Source organism: Mus musculus, chromosome 11 (genome assembly GCF_000001635.26).
Source record: "Mus musculus strain C57BL/6J chromosome 11, GRCm38.p6 C57BL/6J".
NCBI classification, from domain to species: Eukaryota; Metazoa; Chordata; class Mammalia; order Rodentia; family Muridae; genus Mus; species Mus musculus.
Genome location: NC_000077.6, coordinates 114,658,894 through 114,684,756, shown reverse-complemented (window position 1 = coordinate 114,684,756; position 25,863 = coordinate 114,658,894). Strand labels below are relative to the sequence as shown.

The window sequence follows — 25,863 nt, the reverse complement described above, 5'->3', positions numbered from 1 at the left end:
TCTCATGTCACTTAGCACAGGGCTTCCACTTCCATCCCAGCAACACTCAAGCATGGAAGGGACCTCCTCTTCCTCCTCCCCCTCCTCCTCCCCCTCCTCCTCCCCCTCCTCCTCCACTTCCTCCTTCTCTAGGAGGTAGAAGGTGGAGCAGCAGCTCTGAGCATAGCATCCCCCACAGTCCTCAGCTGAGGCAGGAGGCCCGGCGTACTCGCTAACACATCTGTCCCTCAGATTGACCTCAAGAGGCTCTTGTCCAATAAGGTGGTGGGAAGTCACTGCCTACCTCTCTGGAAGGCATCTTTCACTGCAAAGGAGGCTGGGGGTGGGGGAGGGGAGCTTTAGAGGCTCACTACACAAAGTCACCATACTATACTACACACTGGCCTCTGACAGAAGAGGGATACCTCCCTGGAGCTGGAGAACAAGTCAGACCCAAAAAGCCCATCACAGCCGGAACTAGGAGGAGCTGAGGCCGCGGTAGAGAAGGCGGTGTGCTTGCTCGGTAAGCTGGAAGGCCAGGTTTCCCTCCCCACATCACGGAAGACTGGGCATGGCGGTGCGCACCTAAGTGGGCCCCACTTGGAGGGGACACCTAGGCCGAACAGATGACGTTCCCTTTGAGAACCCTGAGCTGGTGGGTGGGCCTGAAGTGGCTGGAGGATCAGAAGCTCAATGTCATCTTAGTCTGAGCCATGTGAGACCCTGTCTCAAAAATCAACAATAAGCAACGGTGTAATGATCTGAATGAAAATGGCCCCACTATGGGCCCATAGGGAGCGGAGCTATTAGGAGGTGTGGCCTTGGAGTGGGTGTGGCCTCGTCAGAGTAGGTGTGGCCTTGTTGGAGGAAGTTTGTCACTGGTGTGTGTAGGCTTTGAGGCTGCAGAAGCTCAAGTCATGCTCTCTCTCTCTCTCTCTCTCTCTCTCTCTCTCTCTCTCTCTCTCTCTCCCCCTCTCCCCGCCTCCCTCTCCCCTCCCTGCTCCCTGAGATATAGAACTCTCAGCTCCCCCAGCACCACGTCGCCTGCGAGCTGCCATGCTTCCCACCACGATGATAATGGACTAAACCTCTGAACTGTAAGCCAGTCCCAATGGAATGTTTTCCTTTTATAAGCGTTGTCTTGGTCATGGTGTCTCTTCACAGCATGACTAGGGCAAATGACAAAAGAATCCCAAAGAACCAGACAAGGCTAGAGCTGGCCCCACGCCAACTTAACTCGTCAAAGTGTTTTCAAGTGCAGAAGCAACAGATTAATGTCAACAGAGGTTAACAATCTTCTCCCAGTAGGTTAACTTCTTTAAACTGACCCACTCAGCGGGGCCAAGACACAGAGACTTGTGGGTGCATAGGCCATGGTTGGGTCCCCATGGCGCCCTTGAGCTCACTATGTAGCCCAGGTTTTTCTTATACTCTTGGTATTCCCCTGCTGTAAGTGCTGGGATAGCAAGTGTGTCCCACCACACCCAGCTCTAGAAATGACACTCTGTGGCTGGGCGTGGTGGCACACATCCATGTTCATGATCCTAGATATCAAGAAGGTAAGGTCAGGCCAGCCCAGACTTCAGAAGGAGATCCTGTTTCTAAAACCTAAAAATAAGCCCCACTCTCTCCTCACAGGCTCTGAATTCCCACCACTAAGAAGCAGGTCTCTGCCCTTGATGATTTGTGAGGCGCCGTGCTTCCAGATACACTGGGAGCCAGCAGTTCCACTTCACGGAAAGGAGGGTATGTGGCCCCCCTACCAGGTCCACATACACTTAGATCCACAGTCACTCAGTCCAGTGGCAGTCACCAAACACTGGAAACAGTGCAGATGTTCATCAAAAACACACGCAGTGTGCAGTGGTCATGTGACACGACGCCACACAGGCACCGGAGGGCAACAGCAGCTATATAGAATGTGGGTAAATCTAACAAGGAATGGTGGGGCCACGGATTAATAACGACAGGTTGAGTGTACATGCAGTGCAGTCGGAGATGACCATCTGTGCCAGTGGAGAGGAAGCCACTAAGGCCAGTGCGGCCATGCCTTGGGTGGTCAAAGGTCACCCTGACTGGGAGCCTGTGTTCGGGCTGGGCATGCACTACCATGCTCAACTTCAGGATGAGGTGTCTCATTAGCGCTGAGGGCTATGGAGATGGCTCAGAAGCAAAGATATTTGCTGTCAAGCATGAGGACTTGAGACTGGATCCCACTTCCTATATAAAAGGCTGCATTGGCTCTCTCTGCTCTCCACCCCACCCCCGTCTCTCTCTCTCTCATACACACACACCTCAGTAACCCCAGAACTGTGGCGGGGAGACAAGAAGGAGGTTTGTTGGCCCCCAGTCTATTTCCAAGCAAGCACAGTGAGAGACCCTGTCTGAACGGAATAGGGACGAGCATAATACAGCCAGACACCTGGTATCTTCTTCTGTCTTCCATGGATGAGCAGGCATGTGCACCTGCACACACATATGTGTATACCACATACACTCACACACACACACACACTCACACACACACTTCTTTCTAAAAATAAAAACAACTGACTCAGCTGAAGAGTTAAGAATGAGCCGGGCGGTGGTGGCGCACGCCTTTAATCCCAGCACTTGGGAGGCAGAGGCAGGGGGATTTCTGAGTTCGAGGCCAGCCTGGTCTGCAGAGTGAGTTCCAGGACAAACAGGGCTGTCTGTCTCAAACCCTGTCTCAAAAAACAAAACAAAACAAAACAAAACGAAAAAAGATATAATTTTGAGCCAGGTGTGGTGGCGCTCGCCTTTAATCCCAGCACTCGGGAGGCAGAGGCAGGTGGATTTCTGAGTTCGAGACCAGCCTGGTCTACAAAGTGAGTTCCAGGACAGCCAGGGCTATAGAGAAACCCTGTCTCGAAAAACCAAAAAAAAAAAAAAAAAAAAAAAAAAAAAAAGAACGGACATGTTCCAGTAAATTATTATGAATACATAAATATATATTTTACATTTTTATTATTTGTTAATCTTTTTTGTTTGTTTGATTTTCAAGACAGGGTTTCTCTGTGTAGCCCTGGCTGTCCTGGAACTCATTCTGTAGACCAGGCTGGCCTTGAACTCAGAAATCTGCCTGCCTCTGCCTCCCAAATGCTGGGATTAAAGGCATGAGCCACCACTGCCTGGTTTATTTGTTAATCTTATGTGTGAGGTCACACACATGCCAAGGCTCTAGCGCCGGGGTCAGAGGACAGCTTTAGGGAGTCAATTCCCTCCTTATGCAGTGTGGGCCCTGGGTATTGAATTGAGGCTTGACCTTTACCCTCTGAGCCATTTCACCAGCCCCTGAACATAGTTTCAATAATGACCTACGCTGCAAAATGAACGGTGCAGCTACCTTCATTCCCAGAAGGGTCTCCTCTGTGTTCACCGCAAGCAGAGGGAACCACTGACCCTAACAGGTGTCCCCACTCAGGAGGGAGATGACACAAGGATTGCCTTTCCAGTCTCTGCAAACCGGCTCCAACTGCTCTCTGTAGCTGGATTCCAGATTTCTGATTCGGGAGAATCTGTGAGCCTAGGCTTCCTGTGGAGCCCCCCAGAACTCCTGCACCCCAGGTCTCCTGGCCAGCCCTGGGTCTGAGCCCTCTCCAGGCAGTTAGCCTCCATTAGGCCACTGGTAACACAGGCTAGTGCCCTGGGTAGGAAGCCCAAATGCAGGTGGGGGTGGGGCTTGTTAGCTGCTAACTCCAAGAGCCCTAAGCAACTAAAAGATTAGAGCTAGTAGCTTGGTGGTCAGTGGGCCAAGGGGACAGAAAGGGGAAGGAAAGTAGGAAGAGAGAGAGTGGGGGAAACACAAGAGGGGCTCCTGCTACTCAGTGTCACCTACTGCTCTCAACAGGCCTAACCAGTACACATGGACAGGATGGGAGGGAGAGTGGGAGTGGGGGAGGGGGAGGGGGAGTGGAGAATTCTGCTCATACACCCTCAAGCAATTGCCAGAGCTTAGAAAGGCCAGTCTCACATCACCCCTAGCCTCCTACTGCCCCACCCCACCCCTGCCTGTCCCAGCACCATGGCCAAACTTAGCCTCTCTGACATCAAAGGTCCTTCCATTATTTCTGGTTTATCATTTGTAGTCCGGGCCACCCTGGTACTCAGGCTAGGGGGACAGCAGCGGCCGCTGTAGACAGACCCCCAAGGGAGTACAGATGGCAGTTTCAGTGGCGTGCCAGCCTCTGGCTGAAGCAGGGGGACTATCCACATGCTCTATAGGGAGAACACATCCTTGAAGCCTGGGAAGGGTTAACTCCTTGGGGAACTGGCGTGACAGCCCGATGACCATGACTCCCAAGTTCAGATGTAATGAACGGGCTTCCTCATCCTGACCTTGGCTCTTTTCCCACGGGGCTGAGCTCTAAAGCCTGCTTTTTCCTCCGATCTGCCTCCAGCTGAGCATCCTGGTCTTCTCCCAGAATTCCATACTCTGTCCTCAACGCACTCAGTTGGGTCAAAAAGATGGAGTCTATAGCCCACGCTGGCCTCAAACTCTTATGAAGCCAAGAGTGACTTTTTGTTTGTGGTTATTTCATTTTATTAATTTTTTTTAATGGCAGGGTCTCTCTATAGCCCTGGCTAGCCTGGAACTCACTATGTAGGCCAGGCTGGTCTAGAACTCACAAAGATCCCACTGGACTCTGCCTCTCAAGTGCTGGGATTCCAGACGTGTGTCACCACAGTTTCATAGGGTACTGGGGATGGGACTCGGGACTTTGTGCGTGCTAGGCTCACTCACGACTGAGCTACATCCTCGGCTTCTCACTGGGGACTCTCAGGACACTGGGACTCAAGGAAATCCAAGCCAAACCACGACAACGAACTCCTCCTGTATCTCCTCTCACATGGCCCGCAGAAGGCCCGAGATGGGTGTGCTGTCCTCAGATCCAACAGGAAGTCCTACGGACATGACATCATCAGAGTCTGGCCTCTCCTGAGTAGCTGGTGGACAGTGAGGGTAACAATAATTCCCCAGATAAGAAGGGAACTGAAGTGGCTTCTCTGAGAGACACAGCTCAACTTTGTAACTTTCTAACTGTCCTCGGGGCTGCCGAATGGGCACCTAGCCAACTAGGGCCTCCTTCTCAGGCAGGGATTACAGCATTGGCCACCTGCTTCCCTCCTGTGAACTCCTGAGCCCTTTTGCGAGATCTCTGAAGCAGAGATCATCTCCAACTTCCAGGCTTGCGCTCCTGACAAAGGCGATGAGATGTGGGATAGGGATCCAGGCTGCTCCCTGCTGCAGACACCCAGCCCAGCAGAATTCCGGGTCTACTGCCCTGCTTGCCCCCGACGGGCCCACAGCCACTTCCTGCAAATGGCTGGGAATGTAGAGGCTCCCTGAGAACGAAGGCTCAAGTTCAATGAGGGGGAGGATGAGGAAGACCAACTACAGGAAACTAGGAACTTCCACTGTGCCCAAGGACACCAGGCAGAGGGCAGGAAAGGTGACACACAGCTGTAGTTCCATACTGTAAGGTACGAAGGCAAATGGATTGCCAGGTGGAAGCTGGCCTCAAATACACAGGGAGACTCTGACTCAAAAATAAATAAGTGAATAAATAAAATAAAAAGGAGGGCTCAATGCAGATGTAGCTCGGTTGGTAAAGTGCCTGTCCCACAAGTAGGAAACCCAGGGTTCCACCCCCCAGTATCTTGTAAACAAGGCATGGACGCACACACCTGTAATCCTAGCACGTTGAAGGTAGAGGTAGGGGTTCAATATCATTATCATCAAGAAGTTCAATATCGCCGGGTGGTGGTGGTGCACGCCTTTAATCCCAGCACTGACAGCCAGGGTTACACACAGAAACCCTGTCTCAAAAAACCAAAAAAAAAAAAAAAAAAAAAAAAATCATCCTGGCTGTGTGGTGAGTTCGAGGGCAGCCTGGGCTACATAAAACCCTGTCTCAAACAAACAACAAAAACAGAAAAAACAAAACCTCAAACTTAAGGGCTGGCAAGATGGCTCTACAATTAAGAGCACTTCCTGCTCTAAGCCCAGGACTAGGGATCACTGTCTAAAACCTACAGGGTGGCTCACAATCTCGTCTGTAACTCCAATTCCAGGGCATCCAACCTCCTCTTCTGGCCTCCACTGGCCTAAGAAAATCTCAGGAAGCAATGTAGGTCCTTCTTACTCAGGGAAGTCCTGGCTCACTGCATGTGCTTACCAGGTAGTCAGCTCTTCTAAGCCCTGCTCTGCTTTCTAGGTCCCAAGCACAGAGCTGTCGTTCTTTGTGGGACCTTGAAAGGCACCCTGGTTCCCAGTTGAGCTAAGGTGCCTTTCACAGTCCCACAATTCCTGGAGCCTGACTGCCTATTTACAAGGCTATAGGTACATATCTACACCTGTGCATGTGGCTGTGTGCATACACACACACACACACACACACACACATACACACACACACACACAGGGGAGTACACTCATCCGTGCAAATGTACACATACATACACACATGCATTCACACATATATGCACGCACACACGCACACACACCCTTGTTTTGTTTTTGTTTTTTTGTTTTTCGAGACAGGGTTTCTCTGTGTAGCCCTGGCTATCCTGGAACTCACTCTGTAGACCAGGCTGGCCTCGAACTCAGAAATCCGCCTGCCTCTGCCTCCTAAGTGCTGGGATTAAAGGTGTGCGCCACCACTGCCCGGCACACACAAACACACAAACACACACACACACACACACACACACACACACACACACACGCCTTAAAGTCCACTTTGTTTGTGACTTTCGAATGCATTTTTCAGTTTCCCCCCTGCTCAGGGTCTTCGGCTCTCTTCCTCTCTATTTTACAGGGCCCTGTCCTTAGTTAGACACCCATCATCTCAGGGTCATTTGTCTAATGATGGCATCAATGGGTCCTGTATTGTCCTTACTGTGAATGCTCAGCAGAATAACTCATGGGATGGATACACAGAGATGAGAGAAAAATTTCCATCTGCCTGTGGCCACACACCCATAGGACTGGAACTCAACTCCACCAGTGGAAGGGCAATGCCCCTGCCTCAGACAATCCTCACCTCAGAAACACCTCAGCCACTGCTACCCTTGTTGTATGCCACCCAGGCCCTAGCACAACACTCAGTCCCAAATTAAGTTTGCAGAGGACCAAGACCACTTCCAACAGAAGGCGACCTTGTGAACTAACCAGCTGCTCAGGTGGAAAGAGACCCCTGGTCAGACAACACGGAGACTTAACGAACTAGGAGTAGCTTTAATTAAGTAACACCCAATGCTAGACAGCCATTAAGACCCACCACATTCATCTCCCAGGGCTTTGCTATTACTAGCTGAACTAGGATGGGGGCAGGGGCGGGGCAGGCGCAGTTGTCCTGGGAAAGAACTGGAGCAAAAGGTTTGGGGGTCAGGACCCTGGGAGCAAGGACCATGAGTGGGACTCACCAGCACCACACACCTGCCTATCCCTAGACTGGGGTGGGTGGGGTCAGGCTCAGGCTGTGGGGGTGAGGGAGAGCCCGAGTCAACCCCTTCCAAGCCAGAGGTCCCTTGACCCAGCTGAGGGGCTAGATTTCTTCCAGGAGAGAGGAGAAAATATGGTTGGGACCCAGGGCTCTCTCCACACCCCCAACACAGCTGTTCGGAAACCATATCCGTCCCCTTTTAAGCATTAGCTGAAGGAAGACTCCCTGGTGCTTTGCCAGTAGCCACCAGGCCTCAGGGAACAAGTCTTCCTTCCAGGGCCAGACAAGACTGGGGGGGCGAGGGGGGTCGGGGGTGGGGGGGGGCGGGGGCGGCTGCAGTGCCTAGGGCTGACAGTGCCTCCAGTAGCACAAAGGGGGTCCCATCCTCCCAGAAGAACAGAAACCAACAGCCCAAGCCCGCAAGTAGTAGAGCCATTGAAAGTTATAATTAGACTCTGGGGTACTGGCTCTTCTTGGGCAGAGCACAGCACACGGTTCGGGAGCCCCTGGCCTCAGAACGAGGACAATCTGGGAGGACAAGAAGCCACTCCTGGGCAGTCTAGAGAAGCCCTGCTCAGCCAGATGCCCCACTATGGAGATTAGGACACCGTGCCAACCACTGCAGGTCAAAGTCCAACATGAGCACAGTGCTCTGAACTAATAATGGGCCTCCTCCCAAGTCGCCTCAGCCCCTGAATCTTTGACCCAGCAGAGGGAACTGACTCAGCCGGGCCGCAGAGGCCGCCGTGGGTTTAACCGCGGCTGAGATCTGCTGAGAGACCGTTGCAGGGTCTGGAAAGGAGGTCAGAAGCCTGGACCTGACCTCCAAACCCGCAAGGGAACGTCCCCCTTCATCAGGGACAGTTAAGAAGTATAAAGATAAGGAGGGTAGCTGGCCCGGGAACCAAGACCTCAGAATTTCAGAGCCTAGAAGTTTATAGGGAAGGAACACCAGAACAGACGGGGTAGATGCTGGACGTGGTGCGAGACGGGGTGGATCTGAAGCCACCTTCCATCCTGGACTCCAACAGCTGTGGGGTTTTGGCATCCAAGAGATTAGTCACCCACGCCGCTTCTTTCAGCCCCGCAGCCTTTGTGAAGAAGCCAAGGCAGAGGTATTGGCAGTGGCTGCTACCCTTCAGGCTGGGGCTGGGGCTGGGGAAAGGAGCGCAAAGGACTCCGGAGACTCAAGTCGGTTTCTGCCTAAACTTTTTCTCAGGCCATCAGGGCCGGGAGAGAAATCGTCTGGTGTCGGGAGTCTCAGAAGGGGAACTTTGCAGCACCTCTAAGCACCCACACACCTCGGCCGCCAGTCACGCCGATTCAGATGCCCCACCCCCACTGTAAGTCTTTGGAAGGCTCAGCCCCCGCCACCCGAGCGCAGCCTCCGCGTCCTTCCTCTTCTTCCCCAGTGTTTCCAGCTTTACCAACTCCGAGATTTCCAGCTAGGTCGAGCGTCCCGGCCAAGGAACCCGGGAGAGCTGAGAGGGCCCAAATGGGGACCAAGGGGGTCTGAGAAGCGCGGAGAGCGCGGGATGCCGAGGCAAGAGAGAAAGGAGTGGGACCTGGGCGAGCGCAGGCCGGCTCTGGCTCTCACTCTAAGGGTCCCTCTCCGTGGCTCGGCTCATGGGCTTACCTCCTGGTAAGTTTCGTCGCCGGGGCTGAAGGTGCTGTCTACTCGCTGCAGGCGCAGGCCGAGGTGCGGAACGCTGTGCAGCCACACGACCCACCAGGGCGCGATGTACTCCACTCGCGCCGCCGGCATGGCTTGCACAAGCTGCAGCGGGTCCACTGCCCCTGCCAACGCCGCTACCACCACTACCCGGCTCGGAAGCGACCCGGCCCCGCCTCGCCTAAACCCCGCCCCATATCCAGCCCTAGGCGAGGACACGCCCCACCATGCACGAGGCTCTGCTCAGGTCCCGCCCCCACCTCGGGCCCTGCCCCACCCCTCCTCTTGAGCCAATTCCTGGACACACACACCCACTCCAGAAATTGGGCTCAAAAACATGCCCTGATCCTTGCTATCAACATCAGAATAGTGGCCCAGGTTTGATGGTGCGTGCCTTAGGATGGTAAGGCAGAAGGATCAAGAATTCAAAGGTCTTCCTCAGGTCTGTTATGAGTTGGAGGCCAGCCTGGGCTATGTGAGACCTGATCTTAAAAAAAAGGCAAGATTTTGAAAAAAAGACTAAAGAGCCAGTGGATAATTAGTAATCATTACCTAGGAGGCTGGGCTAGTCCCTAATTCATTCTACTATTACTATTATTATTATTAATTATTCCCCAGACTGGGCCTCACTATGCTTTCTGTCCTGGAACTCATTATGTAGAGCAGCCTGGCCTTGAAGCTGGGAGCACAAGGGTCTTTTTTTTTTTTTTTTTTTTTTTTTTTTTTTTGGTTTTTCGAGACAGGGTTTCTCTGTAGTCCTGGCTGTCCTGGAACTCACTTTGTAGACCAGGCTGGCCTCGAACTCAGAAATCCGCCTGTCTCTGCCTCCCAAGTGCTGGGATTAAAGGCGTGCGCCACCACCGCCCGGCTTGCACAAGGGTCTTAAGCAGGAGGTAGGTGGTGGGCAGGTACCAGTCAACACGTTAGGTGGCAAACTCGAGAGCCAAGTCAGGGCCAGGCTTGGTTGGGCACAGCGCTGGGGAGCCAGCTGGAGGGAGGATGCTTAGTGCTGCAGGCAGAGGAAGGAAAGGAGACCCCAGAGAGGGCAGGGAGAATTTCTAACTAGGTGCTGTGGTGCCCCTAAAACAGGCACTCTTGCTCTATCAAAGAACCTTGCTAGGAGTGCTTCCCTGCTCCCTGGCCGCTAGGACTTCTCACAGTCAGCTCTGTTCTATAGTTGCTAGAGCCTGGCTGCTACATCTGCCCCGGACAGCCGAGGCACCATCAACCCCCTAACCCACCTTGTTCTCACAGATGTCTCGCTAGTCCAGGATTGTCTAGGAATCCTCCCGAGCCTAGGACACCTAGTGATGAGCAAAGTCTCTTTCCAGTTTCCTGTCTTTCCACGTGTTTAGTAGGGAGGGGAGGCTCTAAACCTCGGTGATTATAAACACGTCCAGTGCTTTTGTCCTGAGCTGGCATGAGGGTGGCTAGCTTGGGGGGTGCCTCCACAGGGAACAGTTAGGCTGATGTCTCCAGAGGATTCCATGGTGGGTAGAAATCTTGTGGGGTGAGGGACTAATGGGCAGGGGAGAAAGGGAATCCAGTCAGGAAACCCCAAGATCTGCAGTGCAAGGGCCGGGCTGGGCTGTGGCTGCTTCCCAGTGGCCAGGGTCGGGGAGCGGCTTCTGAGTTGATGGAAATGTTCTGTGGACTTGAAAAGCCCACATCCCTGTACAGCTAAGACTTATAGGCCTACACCCAGTCTTTTCTAGTAAGACAGGTCTTGCTATAGTCCTGATTTCCTGGAACAATGTAGCCCAGGCTGGCCTGAACCTTGTAAGGGAAGTGAGGGCAGTTGAAGCACAGGGCTGACTTAGGTGCCCTCAGCCTTAGGACCTGATGTAGACCCCTGTAGCCAAGCAGAGAAATGTGAAGCAACTTCCCAGAGGCCCCTCTTGAACCTCAGTCACAGGCAAGAGATACAGCCTTAGCCAGAATCCCGAGGGCAGGGAGGTGCTGCCCGGTGTCCCGCACACCTGCCCTCAGTGACCCCAGGATGCCTCTGCTCACTTCCCTGTTAATTTTGAACCTGGTGCAGAGTCAGAGGGAGTAGTAATAAATACATGGCCACCAAGGGAGAGCTCAGTGCCAGGGCATTCCAGATGTGTGCTGACGCAGAGGTGAGGGAAGCCAACCAGGAGTGTACTACTGAAGAGCAGGCTGGGCCCTCAGCCTTGGTGAGCCCATCACCTGAAGGCACAAAGACATTATTCAGTCTCTGGAGCCAGCCTGGACCGCAGAAGCACACCCTAAGTGACTCAGGATTGGCAGGGTAGGAGGCGCTGCATGAAAAAGTGCCTTCAGCAGACCACAAGGCCAGACAAAGTCAGTCTCCTAGGAGCCAGAGGGAGCCTTTGAGAAATGAACTGGGGACAAAAACAAAACACCCAAAGCTGTAAACTGTCTCCCTTGGGAATCCCAGGCAACCACACTCCCATCCCACCCACTCCCCGGGGTAAACAAAACCCATGCCTCCCCAAAAAGCTCACAGCATATGCAAAAACCTCTTCCAGAAAGATCTTTACTTCTGGTTACAACCTGCTTGTTTAAGCATCTAGCTCAGCCTGCTGCAGTACATTTCCTAAAAGCAGAAAGCACTCCCAGTAGCAGTACATTAAATTGGGCACTGCACACCTATGGTCCCAGCACTCAGGAGGTGGGGGCAGGGTGGACTCAAAGTCAGCACCTGGGATGCATGTGCTATCTCAAAACAACCCCCTCCTCAGTTACGGGGTTTACTTACTGCGGTAGAGTGCCACCTGGTGGCAGGCCCAGTGGCTTTGACTTTGCCTGTCCCTTTTTAATTCTTGAAAATTGTCATGTTGTTTGCTTGTATGCATGTATGTGTACCGGGTGCGATGCAGTGCCCAGAGGCTCGGATCCCCCACCCCTGCCCACTCTGCAGTCCATGGTAAGGCAACCCCACAGAAACCATCCTTTCTTCAGCATTCACAGCGGAAGCCCATGCTTTCTTGACTTCACATTCCAGTCTTACAGAATGGAACACTCTTGCATCCAGGGGCTCCAAGGACGGCTCATCTGGCAGCTTCTCCCTCTCCCACATTCATCTCAGGTGACCCATCTCAAGGCCCACTTCCAAGCCTTGGGAGTATACACCAGCTCCCCTCCATGAAGAGCAAGCTCTTCCAATTGCCTTCCCAGGGTATTAAAGTTTCCCCAAACGTAGGCTAAAAGGAAGGCGATTCAACCACTGAGATCCCAGTTGAAGATGTGGGCTGCAGAAGGTGGCACTATCTCAACAGCACTACCACTTCCCCACCAGAGACTGAGGACACACAAAACACTTTTCAGGGTTTTTAATAGTCACACGCAGAGGGCTGGTTCATTTCAGATCCTTCACTGCCAAACCTGGGGAAAGAAAAGATTGATGGTTGACATGACTCCTTCCGGAGCTACCAGGGCGCATTACAAGGCCCTTCCCTCTGCAAACCCAGGATTGTCAATCAGATCAACCAGTTCTTTTGTTTTGGTTTTTCGAGACAGGGTTTCTGTGTGTAGCCCTGGCTGTCCTTTAACTCAGAAATCGGCCTGCCTCTGCCACCCAAGTGCTGGGATTACAGGCATGCGCCACCACTGCCTGACTCAGAGTAGGTCCTTTTGAGAATTAAATAGATTATAATCTGCCTGGGACCAAGGAAGCCATTTCTGGGATCAGATAGAACCTAAGAAACTCAGTCATGGCAGACACCTCACAGTCACCACAAAGTGGCTCCCCTAATGCTGCCCATGCCACTATTCTCCCTCAGGCGTACTCACCCGGGGGTAGGGACTGCTTCAGCTTCTCTGCCTTTTCCTTGTCTGTGATAACCAGGGTGTAAAGGTACCTGCTGCAGCGAACCTTGAACTTCACATTATCCTTGTTCTTCTTGATCTTGACAGCTGCCAAGGAAACCACAATTAAGGATGAGAACTGGTGCAGAATCACACAGGTCATGTTCTTAAGTGGCTGGAATTTTCAGTCACCGCCACCTCAGACTTCCCTCTGCTCAGTGAGTCTTGGGGTTACTCAATTCATTTGCGCATGCACACAAAACCTGCACTCAATACACTAAACACAGCACCGCAGAACATTCTAGAATGACCCATGACCTTTCTAAAAGGATAGCCTATAGAGGAAAGAAATGAGTTATCTTCTCTGGTTAATAATTTTCCAGCCTTCCACTTCTGGCAACCAATTCTCCATACAAGGACACTGGATGCACAGGATGGCTTTTAGGATGCTCCATTCCAGTGTGCAGGGAAGCACCTCTTACACTTTTGTGGAACCTGGCTCTTATTTTATAGTTATGTGTAAACGCATGCCCGTGTGTGGGCACTGGCACGTGGGTGCAGATGCCTGGGTGCAGAAGAGGTCGTCACTGCTACAGGCAGATTAGAGCGGAAGGATGCTGGGAACCAAACTCTGCAGCAGTAGTAAGGGCTCTATAAAGCATCAAAGGGCCTAATGCTTCAGACTCAAGCACCTAACCAGAGACAGGCATTTGGTCTTAACCTCACAGAACAGCTGTGTGTGATCTGCGTGCACAGGTTCTCTCAACTCCACCTCTGACTACTGCTGGAACAGCCTTCACCAGGCACTGGTGCTCAAGGCACTGGTCACTCTGGCTTCCATCTTACCAAGTCCAGACATGGATGGCAGCACCCTATGCTGCCCCAGCCATTATCGCACTCCTGAATACTAACTCTCCTCTCTGGAGGTGAGTGAGGTCTGAGACAGGGTTCCACATATCCGGGCAGGTCCTGAACTCACTGTGTGGCAGAGGACCTTGAACTTCTCTGATCCTTCTGCCTCCAACCAAAAGCACAGGGGTTAAAGTGGTGCCCTTCCCTGTCCAGTTAGGTCAGTGCTGGGAAACGGCCCAGAGCTCGAGGAATGCTAGGTAGGGGCCCTCACAGTCTCAGCCCCTGGGCATTGTCCAACTGCCATATAGCGACTCCACTTCTGGGTAAGTATCCAAAAATAAATGCTGCGTCAGGCTGACAGAAAATGTGCAAGCAGCCCAGTGTCCACCAACTCAATGTGGTGCCCCCACACAGAAGAAGCGCTGACTAGGGCTTCCCACACATCTGTAATACCAGCCCCCAGGAGACCCAGGAAGTTCAAGGTTAGAGAGAAGCCAGTGTAATAGTTGGGTGGGTAAAGACAGCCAGTGTCAAACCCAATGACCCCAGTCTGGTTCCTGAGATCTGCCCCATAGGACAACCAACACCCTCAAGATCCTCTCTGGCCTCCACATGTGCACATATACAATAAACAAAAACATAAGGGGGAAAACAAGTCAGAAATATCGGCCCAGGTCTACAATCCGCGAACACTTGGGAGGCGGAGAGAGACTCCCTGAGCTCTAGATCTGAGGCCAGCTTGGGCTACAAGGTGAGTGCCAATGTTATTCCAGATCCATATAGCCTATTTCTAAACAAAACAAAACCAAACCCACCAGAAATTGGGTCCAAAGGCATTTCTCCTAACCCATACGCTTGATTCATTTTCTTAACTAATTAAGGAACTGACAGGCCTGCTAGGTTGACCTCAGCAATCTGGAGGCATGACCTCTGATTCCACACTCTTAAAGTTAAACAGGAGAAAAGAACTGTGGCCCGTGGCCGAGCTGAGACTTGAGAAGGCAGTGCCAAATGTTACAGGCCGGATGGAAAACACCAGCAAACCCCACTGTGCCCACCAGCAGGAGACATTCGCCAGGCCGGTGGCCGCCGGCCCACAGACAACCACATCAGAGGCAACAGCCTGTCTGACGTGACAGAGTACACCTAAGGACCTTGCAAAGGCTCTTCCTGCCCACCTAGGTCTACTTCCGCTCATTATCTGATGTTTATAAGTCCGATCTGGGGAGGAAAAGGAAGGCCCATAGGGCTATCTCACACAGTAGAAGACCAGACCTCTTTTTAGCTGCCATGGGAAGATAACATCACCCAAGGTTTCTCGCTAGGCACATCCTCCCCAAACATCCTTTAAGTAGCAGACAATTCCCTCTTCGTGTATGAAAGAACAATACAGAAAGCAGCAGGAGCCGACAAACAACTTTGAACCTGCTTGTTTTAATCTATTTTCGAGACAATGTAACCAAGGAGAGCCTAGCATTTCCCCATCCCTTTGTCCCTGCCTCCGGAATTCGGGGACTGCAGTCTGTGCACCAGGCCTGGCTCTGAATCTCAGCTCATGCCGAGCAGGAGCGAACCCAGCGCAGGAAGAAGCAAGCGCCTTGCTATGTAGGCCAAGGATAGCGTTGGATGCTCAGTTCTCTTGCCTCGGCCCGAGATTAAGCAGGCAGACCTGGGCCAGCACACTGGCTCTGCTTTGTCTCGTCACCTCGCACTCGCTTATTTGGAAGCTGAAGGTTACTGGTAAATGACACTTTTTTCTTTTTTTTTTTTAAGGACAGGGTCTCGCTACGCAGCCCTGGAGAGCTTCTAACTCCCAGGGATTCTCCGGACTCCACCACGCGGGCAAGCCCGGTACTGAACTACAAGGCTCGCTGTGATCGGGGTGTGCACACGTGGCAATGCCAACCTCAGTGTGACACGCTGGGTCGCCAAGCTCGCCATAACCTGCTGTTCCGAGCCGCCCGATGCCTCCCTCCGCCCGTCCCTCGGGCTCGCCCTGAGCCTCCCGGGAGCCCGCACTTACACTTGGCATCCTTCCGCCGGGCTGTCAGCAGAAAGTCCTTGATCTCCTCAATTTTCCGAGGCTGTAACATAGGAGGGACAGAAGATGAGCCGGGGGAACGTGCGCGTCCGGGGGACGCCCAAGCCCGCCCCGGTCCCTCGTCCCGCACTCACCATGGCGACGCGGGCTCGGCTCTGGCGTCCGCACCTGCGGGGTACAATCCCGAGTTAACCGGCCGCGATCCTATTTCCCCGATCCGCCCGCCGCACCCCTCCCTCCTCCCTCCCTCGCTCCCCGCACACCCGTGCTCCCTGCGCCCTCCCCGGCTGCGGATCGCCCCGGATTGAACGCCCTTCCCCACCTGCCCAGCACACTCACAGCGATGAGAACCGAAGAGAACGGGGAAAGAACGAGGCTTCCGCTTCCGGACGGTTAACCCCGCCCAACAGAGGAAACTGAGTACGGTGTCTGCAAAGGACCAGAAAGGATGCGTTCATCATTTCAATTTCAGCAGCCCTGCCCTCTTCTGGTTCAGATTAGTAGTGCAGCTTCTTATAGCAATGGCGTTAGGCTGCCAGCATCACCCTCACCTCCCTTCTTATCCTTTCCCCTATTGTCCCCTCTTTCTGTCACTCATCTTATTATTTTTTTTTTACATTTTATTTTATTTTTTGTTTTTCGAGACAGGGTTTCTCTGTATAGCCCTGGCTGTCCTGGAACTCACTTTGTAGACCAGGCTGGCCTCGAACTCAGAAATCCACCTGCCTCTGCCTCCCGAGTGCTGGGATTAAAGGCGTGCGCCACCACGCCCGGCTACATTTTATTTTTATTGCGTGTATATTTAATTTGCTTGTATATCTGTGCATTAAATGAATGCAATGCTCATGGAGGCCAGAAGAGGGCATCGGATCCAGGGGAACTGGAATTACAAACAGCTGTGAAATGCCTCGTAGGTGCTGGGATCTGAACCCCGGTGTTCTGGGGGAGCAGCCAGTGCTCTTAGGACTGAGCGATAGCTCCAGGTCCAGAAGTGATTGGCTATTTATGTATTTGTTTATTTGAGACGGGGTTGGGTCACCTACCTTCTTCATGCTTATAACAGGCCCAGCAGAAATGATAGTCCAAAGAGCCACTATGTGCCTCACTTGCGTGCAGGGCAGAACTTCTGCAACCACCTGGGTAATCAGAAATGGCTCCTTTATTGCATCTTGAGACCCATTATCCAGGTCAAGAATTGAGCCTCCCCTGGCCAGACAGCTCAGGCCAGCTCTCACCACACGTTGCTTCTTTTTTTTTTTTTTTTTTTTTTTTTTTTTTTTTTTGGGTTTTTTGGTTTTTCGAGACAGGGTTTCTCTGTATAGCCCTGGCTGTCCTGGAGCTCACTTTGTAGACCAGGCTGGCCTCGAACTCAGAAATCCGCCTGCCTCTGCCTCCCGAGTGCTGGGATTAAAGGCGTGCGCCACCACGCCCGGCTACGTTGCTTCTTTAGACATGTAAGAAGTGACAGCTTTGGGAAGGCAGCGTTGCTTCCGTCTGCCGACTGGGTTCCCGCCCGGCTCTAACTTCCTTAGCACTTTGTTAGTCTTTATGATAATGCCTTGAAGGTTAGGCTCCAGGAAACTTTAGGTAGTGGTTTTATTTTCAACCACTTTTATTTTATTTCAACCGCTCTACAAATGTCTCCATTTTATTATGTTTGTCTCCCCCCCCCCCCAATTTAATAACTCACAACAGAATGTAATTGCCTTGTACTTATTACTGTGGAGAGCCTTCCCCCCCACCCCTCCCCCCCACCCCCACCCCGGAGGATGAGCGCTTAACCGTGAGGTTTTCAAACTCACCTCTTTCTCTCCTCCCCGCTCCCTTCGCGGAGCTCCTGCCTCCCGGTGATACGGGGCAGAAAAACTAATTGTGCAGGAGTCTTTTTCAAGAACAGAGCTGTGCTTCGGCGACTGCTGGTAACTGTTGGGTTTCAGACCCCAGAACAAGCAGCTGAGGTGTATTTTACACACCAAAGCAGGCCTGGCCCCCAGCTTTTCCCAGCATCCCTCAGTCCCTACCTGGCAGACCCTTTTCCCAACCCTAAACTTTTAGGTCCCCGGGCTGTCCACAACAGAGAAGGAATGTTTGGTGGGGGTGTGGGGAAGGGGGTGCCTCCGCGGACCCATGCTGAGGCATCCCTTCCCCCTGAGGGACCAGCCACACTACAGTATAGAATAGAGTATATTCAGGGCATGGAGAGGGGAGTTGAGAGAGTAGTAGAGGAGAGAGAGAGAGAGAGAGAGAGAGAGAGAGAGAGAGACAGAGACAGAGACAGAGACAGAGAGAGACAGAGAGACAAACAGAGACAGACAGAGACAGACAGAGAAGAGGCTGGCCATGAGCATTTGGAGGGAGAGGCGGGAAGGGAATGGGGAGTGGGGAGAAAGAGGGTAAGGGACAAAAAGACAGAGCAGGAACAAGAGGACAAGAGAGAGGGGAGAAGGCAAGCAACCCCTTTTATAGTGACTCAGGCAAATGCCTTTTGGGTCTTTTCTGCCTCCTGTCGCCTCAAGTAACTGTCCTTTTGGCCAAACTGAGAGCCTCTTGCTGGTGCTTCTGGTCTGCGGGGACGTCTTTGCTGTATTACAGTGTCCCTTCATAACCCATTCCATTTTCTACTTGGGGCCAGACCTTCAGCTCCGATGCCCCCCCCCCCCCAGCCCCTTTGTCCCTCCTGATATGTTCTATAAAGCATGATATGGTGCTGTGGGAGGTGGTGCCTTAGCAGGCCCAGAATAAAAGGAAGTTTTATTTGGGACTTGGAAAGGGGGTCTGGAGAAGAGGCAGAGGAAGGGGACCGAGAAGGACACAAAGAGGAAAGAGAAAATAGGGAAGAGGCAGGCTGGGAACATGTAGAAAGAGGGAGAAGGAGAAGGAGGGAGGGAGGGAGGGAGGGAGGGAGGGAGGGAGGGAGGGAAGGAGGGAGGGAAGGAGGGAGGGAGGGAGAAGGAAAGCCCAGACAACCCTTAAATGCCTGGCTCCTGGCTAAGTAACTGTTGGGCGGAGTCTAGAGGAAATGCTAACACCTTCCGTATAGGCTGTGTGGCAATGGTGGGGGTAAGCTCTGTTTTTTAAAGAGAGGGTCTCCTTGTGTTGATCTAGGTATTCCTGGAACTTGCTTTGTAGATCAGGCTGGCCTTGAACTCACAGAGATCTCATGACTCCACCTTCCAAGTGCTGGGATTAAAGGTGTGGACCACCATACCCGGCTCTTTTGGTTTTTTTGGACAGGATATATCTTATAGCCCAGGATGACCTCCCTGAGAGGCAGAGGGTGGCCTCCTTGAGCTTGCAAACCTCCTGTCACCACTTCCTGAGTGCTAGCATTACAGATATGAGCCACCATGCCTGGTGCTGATGTCTTGACCCAGGACTTGTGCATGCTAGGCAAACACTCTATCAACTGAGCTATGTCCTTTGGTCCTTTGGGGATAAACTCTTCCTGTGTTTGTACTGACTTTGAGGGCAAGGACAACGTAGAACTTTCTTCTTCTTCTTCTTCTTCTTTTTTTTTTTTTTTTTGTTGTTTTTTTTTTTTTTTTTTGTTTTTTTTGTTTTTCTTCTTCTTTTTTGTTTTTGTTTTTGTTTTCTCGAGGCAGGGTTTCTCTGTATAGCCCTGGCTGTCCTGGAACTCACGCTGTAGACCAGGCTGGCTTTGCTTGAACTCAGAAATCCACCTGTCTATGCCTCCTGAGAGCTGGGATTAAAGGCGTGAGCCACCACTGCCCGGCTAAGGTAGAACTTTCTTCTTCCTCTTCTTCTTCTTCTTCTCCTTCTCCTTCTCCTTCTCCTTCTTCTCCTCCTCCTCCTTCTTCTTCTTTAAATGTAGACTTTAATAAGTGTACAGGGCAGCTTGTGGGGCAGCTGACCAAGATACATAATGTAGGAGATACAAGTGACCACCTGGAGTTTCTATACTTCATTCTGCTTACATATTTGTTAAGGTTGTTTAATGTATGACTTTTCATTTGACTTTGTGGAAGTCCTTTATTGCAAAGTGAATCCTTCTGCCTGGTGACAAGCAGCAGCCACACGATCACTCTGGACCCCCATGCTGGATAAACTCCATTTCCTCTTGAGACACAGGTTTCCTTCTGTATTTCTGAGGTAATGATTTTATAATTTCTGCAGTGTCTGGTGGCCCCTGGCGCATCAGTAAATCGTACTTCCTTTAGGATGCTATGAAATGACAGAGGAGTGGGAGGGGAGCGCAGCAGACCCCAGAGCTTCTGAGGCACTGAGTTTAGGTTTGTCTCTTCTGTTAGGGAACTTTATTAATGGACCGTGTGGTTTCACTACCTGCACGACCCTGGTGGCGGAAGTCATCTTGCTGCCCATCGTGACCCCCGAGCAGGGGCGGTAGAACTTTCTGTAGGCAGCTCTTGGATATAATGCTGACGTATACAGTATATATACAGTAGGCACTTAATGCTGACTTTGGGGGACTCTCAAGCTGGATGTGACCTTTGAAATCACTCATTATGAGAAGGGACAGGAAGAGGAAAAAACAAACAAACAGGGAGCTAAAAGAAGAAAGATTCAGGTCAGGTACTCCAAGCAGTCCCCAGCACATAGTAGGTGCACAACATATATAAGTGATAACTGGCGCCCGTGCTCCTTCCTGCTGCACCAGTCAGGAGGTGGGTAAGATGAGCTGCATCTACCATTGACAGCCGCCCTGGGAAGACAGATGCTGGCCCACTTGAGTTGCATGATTTAAGAGAGCGTAGACGAAGAGTAAAACCACGAAGGCTCATTTGTTCAAGGACCAAGGTCTTCTCCAGCTCCCCAAGGGGGATAGAAAACAACAAATAACAAGATACACTGCAGGGCAAAGTATGGTGTACAGAGGGAGGGTGTCTCAGGCTCCCAGGGGGGAATCTCAGTGTCAGGATCTGACTTCAGACTCAGACAAGAAGCAGCTGGGAGAGATCTGTACGGTAGCTTCCCTGGGACTCTCAGACATGCACATGATAAGAGCTGCTAAAGGGGGGTCCTGCAGGAGAGGGGGGCTCTCCTCTGGCCAGAACGGGATCCACATTACCTATCAGGGCTACCGTGTCTGTGAAGCCTGGGGGGGGGGGCTAAAGCATCCCAGGTGGCAAGCTGAGGTACCATGAAGAGACAGAAGGTCTGGGAGGGGGCTTGTAGGCAAGCCAGGGCTGATGGAGGTTGGAGCTGGGCTTAAGTCTGGTCTAGGGACTATCTTCTGGTCTTACACCTTTCTTGCTTTCATCTACCCGCTGGCCTTGGGGCTGACTCTGGCAGGGTCTGCGGCAGAGCAAACAGGGTCAGAGAGGTACCCTCTCCCTTCCCTTCCCCTCCAATGGTAACCCTGAAGACCCATCCATTTGGGTTTCTCTCTTCAGTGGTCAGAGGCACCAGAATGAGGCAGAGACCTGGCACTCCACTCACAGGCAGGCAGAGAGGTAGTGTCAGGATACAGTGTGCTCTAGAGGAGCTGAGAAGTCAGCCTGGCATCTGACTTGGACAAATGGTTGATGGACCCTCATCCCAGTATTAGCCTAGAGTTGAGAGAACTTGGGGTTCTCTGGGAATGAAAGTTCTGTGGCTTCAAAACAGATTCCCTCTCATGCTAGAGTAATCTCTTGAGCTCTGGGTTTCTGTGTCTAAGGCTGTTTTTTGGGGGGGGGTTAGGAGGATGGGGGGATGAGGGGACAGATAGGATGGGAGGCAGGTTATCAGCCATTCTGGCTTCCTCTCTGGCTGTCTGGGATGTGGGTGCAGTGTCCACTTGTGACCACACGGGGGTGCTGAGCCTGAGACTGGAGACTGAACGGCAAGGAACCTGCCTTCTGGTTTAAATCCCAAATCTCAGGCTTATAAATTGTGGATGCGATTGGTGTAGTATTTCATACCTACAGGAGTGCTTTCTTAGTTCCCGACGCACTTAGTCTCCAGGAGGCCCCCAAGGGGACCATGCCTTCTGCTGCCAGCATAGCTGGCCTTTAAACCTGTCCTCTGGGAGCTGTCCATAAACCTCCCAGAGGCTCAGCACAGGGAGAGCCTAGGGTTCTACATAGCTACCTGGAAGAGTGGATGGATGAGGGAGGAGTTGTGCTTTTTTAAAATCTAAGGTGGGAAGTCTAAATGAGGTGCTGGGTAGAATCTTCAAGCCGTAAATGGTCATGAGAAGGATGCCACACAACCAGCTTTCTAGCCAAGTGCCACAAAGCATGGCTGATCAGACCACAATTGTGTGTCTCTGGCTCTGATCAGACAGTAATGATGTCTCTTGAACTCTTCCTCCTCTTCCTCCTCCTCCTCCTCCTCCTCCTCCTCCTCCTCAGATAGCGGCTCATGTAGCCCAGGTTGTCCTATGTAGCAGAGGGTGACCTTCTGATCCTTCCACCTACACCTTCTGAGAACTGGGACAAACCAACCACACCATACTGGGTTTATGCAGCGCTGGGGATCGAACCCAGGTCTGTATGCATTCGAAGCAAGCACTCTACCAGTTGAGCCACATCCTTGGCCAGGAACTCAGCACGAGTGATGATCTTTTCCAGACCGGATCCTTGCCTCAGGCTGGGGCTGAGACTCCGTAGAATGCTGTGGAATTCGGATTGCATCCTGGTTTTTCTGCACTTGATGCTCTATCTCCACAGTCCTGGAGAATAAAAAGGCCCACGCCCATGGCTAGATATCCCTGCACAGTTGGAAGTCCCCAGGGCTAGCAGAACAAAGCCAAATAAATATTTCTTGTTGCGCGCGCTCAACAGGCCAGGAAGAACGACGCTGCTACAGGATCCTTCTGCACACGTTTATTCAGTCCTGTTTCTTCTTTCTCTATATCTCCCTTGTTCATATCTCCCCTGTTTATATCTCCCCTGTTTTTATATCTCCCCTTGTTTATATCTCCCTTGTTTATATCTCCCCCGAACCCTGGGCCTCTCACTCTTTTATACTCTCAGTTCCCATCCACGCACAGCAGGCCACGCCACCTCACCAGGCACGCAGCTTCAGCTAATCAGGGCAGCAGGGGCAAATCTCCACCAAATTGGATTCACCTGTATCCTGGTACACCTGCGCAGCACTCAAGATGTTTGTGTCTTATATGAGGAAGTCAGGTGCAAGTCATATGACTTAGCTGCAGTCTCTGGCGCCTTTGGGACTGCCGCCACACCCGCTCCCCACAAATCCCCCTTTTTTCTTTTTTGGCAGAGAGAATGTCTGTAGAAAGCCCCCCGCAGCCATGTCCCTTACCCGTCCTTGGGTGACAAACAGCATTGGTTTGATCCCTGTCTTAGGTTGGCGACATGCCCAGGGAGTCTTATCACTGACTACCTCTCTATCATGCCAAGCCACTCCTGGGGAGATTGTGTTTTGCTTGTGGCAGGTGCATCAAAAGGCCAGGATGTTGATTAATCTATGGCCAGATCTTAATTGCTGCAAGCAAGCCTCATGGGTGAAGGTAGAGGTCTGATCCCCAGTGTGCAAGCATAGGGGCCCTACACAAAACCATCCCTTAGGCTCATCACCCAGAGAGGTCTTGGCCAGCTCCCGTGTCGTTTTTCCTGGGGGAAGGGAACTAGGACACTGAACCTTCATGCAATCAGACATGCCTTCCACAGGATGCCAACAGCAAGCTATCCTCTGTGCAGTGCTTAGCCTCGCACCCCACGGCATAACGCAGCATAATTTCTTTTAGAGCGGCAAACCAAATCTGAGGAGATTGTCCCGCCTCCACTGCAGCAAAAGCCTACGCTACCATGGCGAAAGTGCGGGCCCGCACACTCTGCACCTAACACATGTGCCAAACACAAAACACACACACTATAACAAGCATACATCCCAGGGCTCTCATCCCTACTCATCTTCCCTGAAGCAAGGGATAGATAGCCAGAGCGGCTATCTCTATAAGGGGAATTCAGGGATCAAAAAGGCATGGAAAAATTTGAATGTCATGTCGAGCTGGTATCGGCTTCTGGAATACCGAAAGGATCTCTCATCTCGGCTCCATCCTTTGTGCTTGTGGGATCATCCACCACATCCACAGGGGCAACTGGATCAGGATCCTCATTCTTGCAGCGTCTCACCAACCTCTCCAGCACCCAAAGAGGTTCCGTCTGGTCCTGTGGAAACACACAAACAGACCCTCTCGCCCACGTCAACACCTGATCTGGTCGATCCTCTCCAAATCTCCGGACAGAAGGTCCACCTACAGGTGGCTGCTGAGGAGGCATAGGGAGGCGGCACAAAAGCTAATTCGCCTTCCTCCTCCACCTCGGCTCTTTTATTTTGTCCTTTCTGTCCACCTGATAACACTGTCTTTCTTTTTCCTTTTTCTTTTTAAGCCCTTCTCCTTTTCCGACATACTTTCTTGTTGCTCTGTAAGGATTTTCTGACCTGTCTTGACTGCCTCTTGATTCAAACAGTAACAGAGTCCATATATCAGAACAAACAAGACCAAAACTATCAGACCTACCCACAAAGGGTCAATGGGAGAAAAAAGCATAACTACACAGCGAGGATCTATTGATCACTACACTGAGGTTATCATAGTTCCTTAACTTGTCCCCAAACAGGGAACCTTAACTTGTCCCAAAGCCAGGAACCTTAACTTATCCCAAAACCAGGAACCTTTTGTTACCTTGTGCCTGCTTCCTGGCAACTTTATGCTTGCCTCTATTTTATCCGAGGTCCTTCCCAAACTCCTGGGGTCGCAAGTTTCACTCACCGTGAACTTACCCTGCCGGCAACCACTGACTGCTGAAAGTTCTGAACTCGGTGGGGGAGTCGGTTCCCCGTACGGGCCACCAATTGTCACGCCCACTCTCGACCAGCAAGAACGACGTGACCACCAGTCCTTCTAACAGCAGTTTATTCAGTCTTCATCTTTCTTCTTTCTCTTCATCAGTACCGTTCCCCAGCTGAAGAGTTCTGAATCCACGCCGGATCCTTCTCAACAGTCTGTTTTACAGGAACTTTTATTAACCACTCCTTCCCCGTGATGCAGTTCTGAATCCTCCCTGTAGCAGGGGGTCTTCGCTCATGCCTGAAGATGTTTCTTTTCCCTTGTCCTGGGTCCCAGGTCTTCTCGTCCCGTCCCGAGTTTTTCTTCCCGGGTTTCAGCACCAACTGTTGCGCGCGCTCAACAGGCCAGGAAGAACGACGCTGCTACAGGATCCTTCTGCACACGTTTATTCAGTCCTGTTTCTTCTTTCTCTATATCTCCCTTGTTCATATCTCCCCTGTTTATATCTCCCCTGTTTTTATATCTCCCCTTGTTTATATCTCCCTTGTTTATATCTCCCCCGAACCCTGGGCCTCTCACTCTTTTATACTCTCAGTTCCCATCCACGCACAGCAGGCCACGCCACCTCACCAGGCACGCAGCTTCAGCTAATCAGGGCAGCAGGGGCAAATCTCCACCAAATTGGATTCACCTGTATCCTGGTACACCTGCGCAGCACTCAAGATGTTTGTGTCTTATATGAGGAAGTCAGGTGCAAGTCATATGACTTAGCTGCAGTCTCTGGCGCCTTTGGGACTGCCGCCACACCCGCTCCCCACAATTTCTGTTGTTATTTTCATAACAGGGTGTTATACTCCATCCTGGCCCCCTCACCCCCACCTTTTGCTCCTGGGGCTGGGATCCAGAGCCACACACGTACTAGGTAGACACTGCTCGTGAGCTCCATTAGTGATCTCCAGTCCCATGGCCAGGTTATTTATTTCTGAACCCAGACCACTGATATCTCTTCGCTTTGTGTTCCAATCAGGATCTGGTTTTATATCCCTAACTTGACCTGGTATTTCCTATGTAATTCAAACTGATTCTCAAACTCACAGCGATCCTCCTGCCTAAGCATCGTGGGTGCTGGAATAACTACCGTGCCTGACTTCAGGCCAGGTCTTTGCACCCCTACACCCTTTCTTATATTTACATATAGCCTCAAGTTCAAAGTCTTTCTGCAGGCAGTCAGGGTTGCTACACCTCCTTTGGCCCCCTCCCGAGGGCTGCAGAGCCGCTGCTCTCGGCTGGGAGCATGGTTAGAATACCTTTTCCGTCTGTATGGATAAGAGGA

At 51.8% G+C, this 25,863-nt stretch overlaps 2 protein-coding genes and 1 pseudogene across 6 annotated transcripts in view; all 3 read right to left on the bottom strand.

The window, feature by feature from the left end:
• Nucleotides 1-9,289, bottom strand: part of Ttyh2 (tweety family member 2) — a 45,517-nt gene extending 36,228 nt beyond the window's left edge. The window contains exon 1 of the mRNA NM_053273.2: nucleotides 9,085-9,289. Within this exon, the coding sequence (NP_444503.2) occupies nucleotides 9,085-9,213 (129 nt within the window). The 5' untranslated portion in view covers nucleotides 9,214-9,289. The remainder of the gene's footprint in view (nucleotides 1-9,084) is intronic.
• A 3,134-nt stretch (nucleotides 9,290-12,423) lies between these two features.
• On the bottom strand, nucleotides 12,424-16,939 carry Rpl38 (ribosomal protein L38). Of its 5 annotated transcripts, XM_017314720.1 has the most exons (6): nucleotides 16,852-16,939; nucleotides 16,148-16,237; nucleotides 15,943-15,976; nucleotides 15,791-15,851; nucleotides 12,901-13,023; nucleotides 12,426-12,492 (listed from the first exon to the last, which is right to left on the bottom strand). In XM_017314720.1, the coding sequence occupies exons 3-6, from the start codon at nucleotides 15,943-15,945 to the stop codon at nucleotides 12,467-12,469; spliced, it is 213 nt and encodes a 70-aa protein (XP_017170209.1). In that variant the 5' UTR covers nucleotides 15,946-15,976; nucleotides 16,148-16,237; nucleotides 16,852-16,939; the 3' UTR covers nucleotides 12,426-12,466. The 5 variants fall into 5 exon arrangements, with proteins under 5 accessions (NP_001041523.1, NP_001041522.1, NP_075861.1 ...); NM_001048058.2 differs by lacking the exon at nucleotides 16,852-16,939 and having other exon boundaries at nucleotides 12,424-12,492; nucleotides 16,072-16,177; NM_001048057.2 differs by lacking the exon at nucleotides 16,852-16,939 and having other exon boundaries at nucleotides 12,424-12,492; nucleotides 16,131-16,177.
• Gm11689 (predicted gene 11689) lies at nucleotides 19,633-20,169 on the bottom strand (annotated as a pseudogene).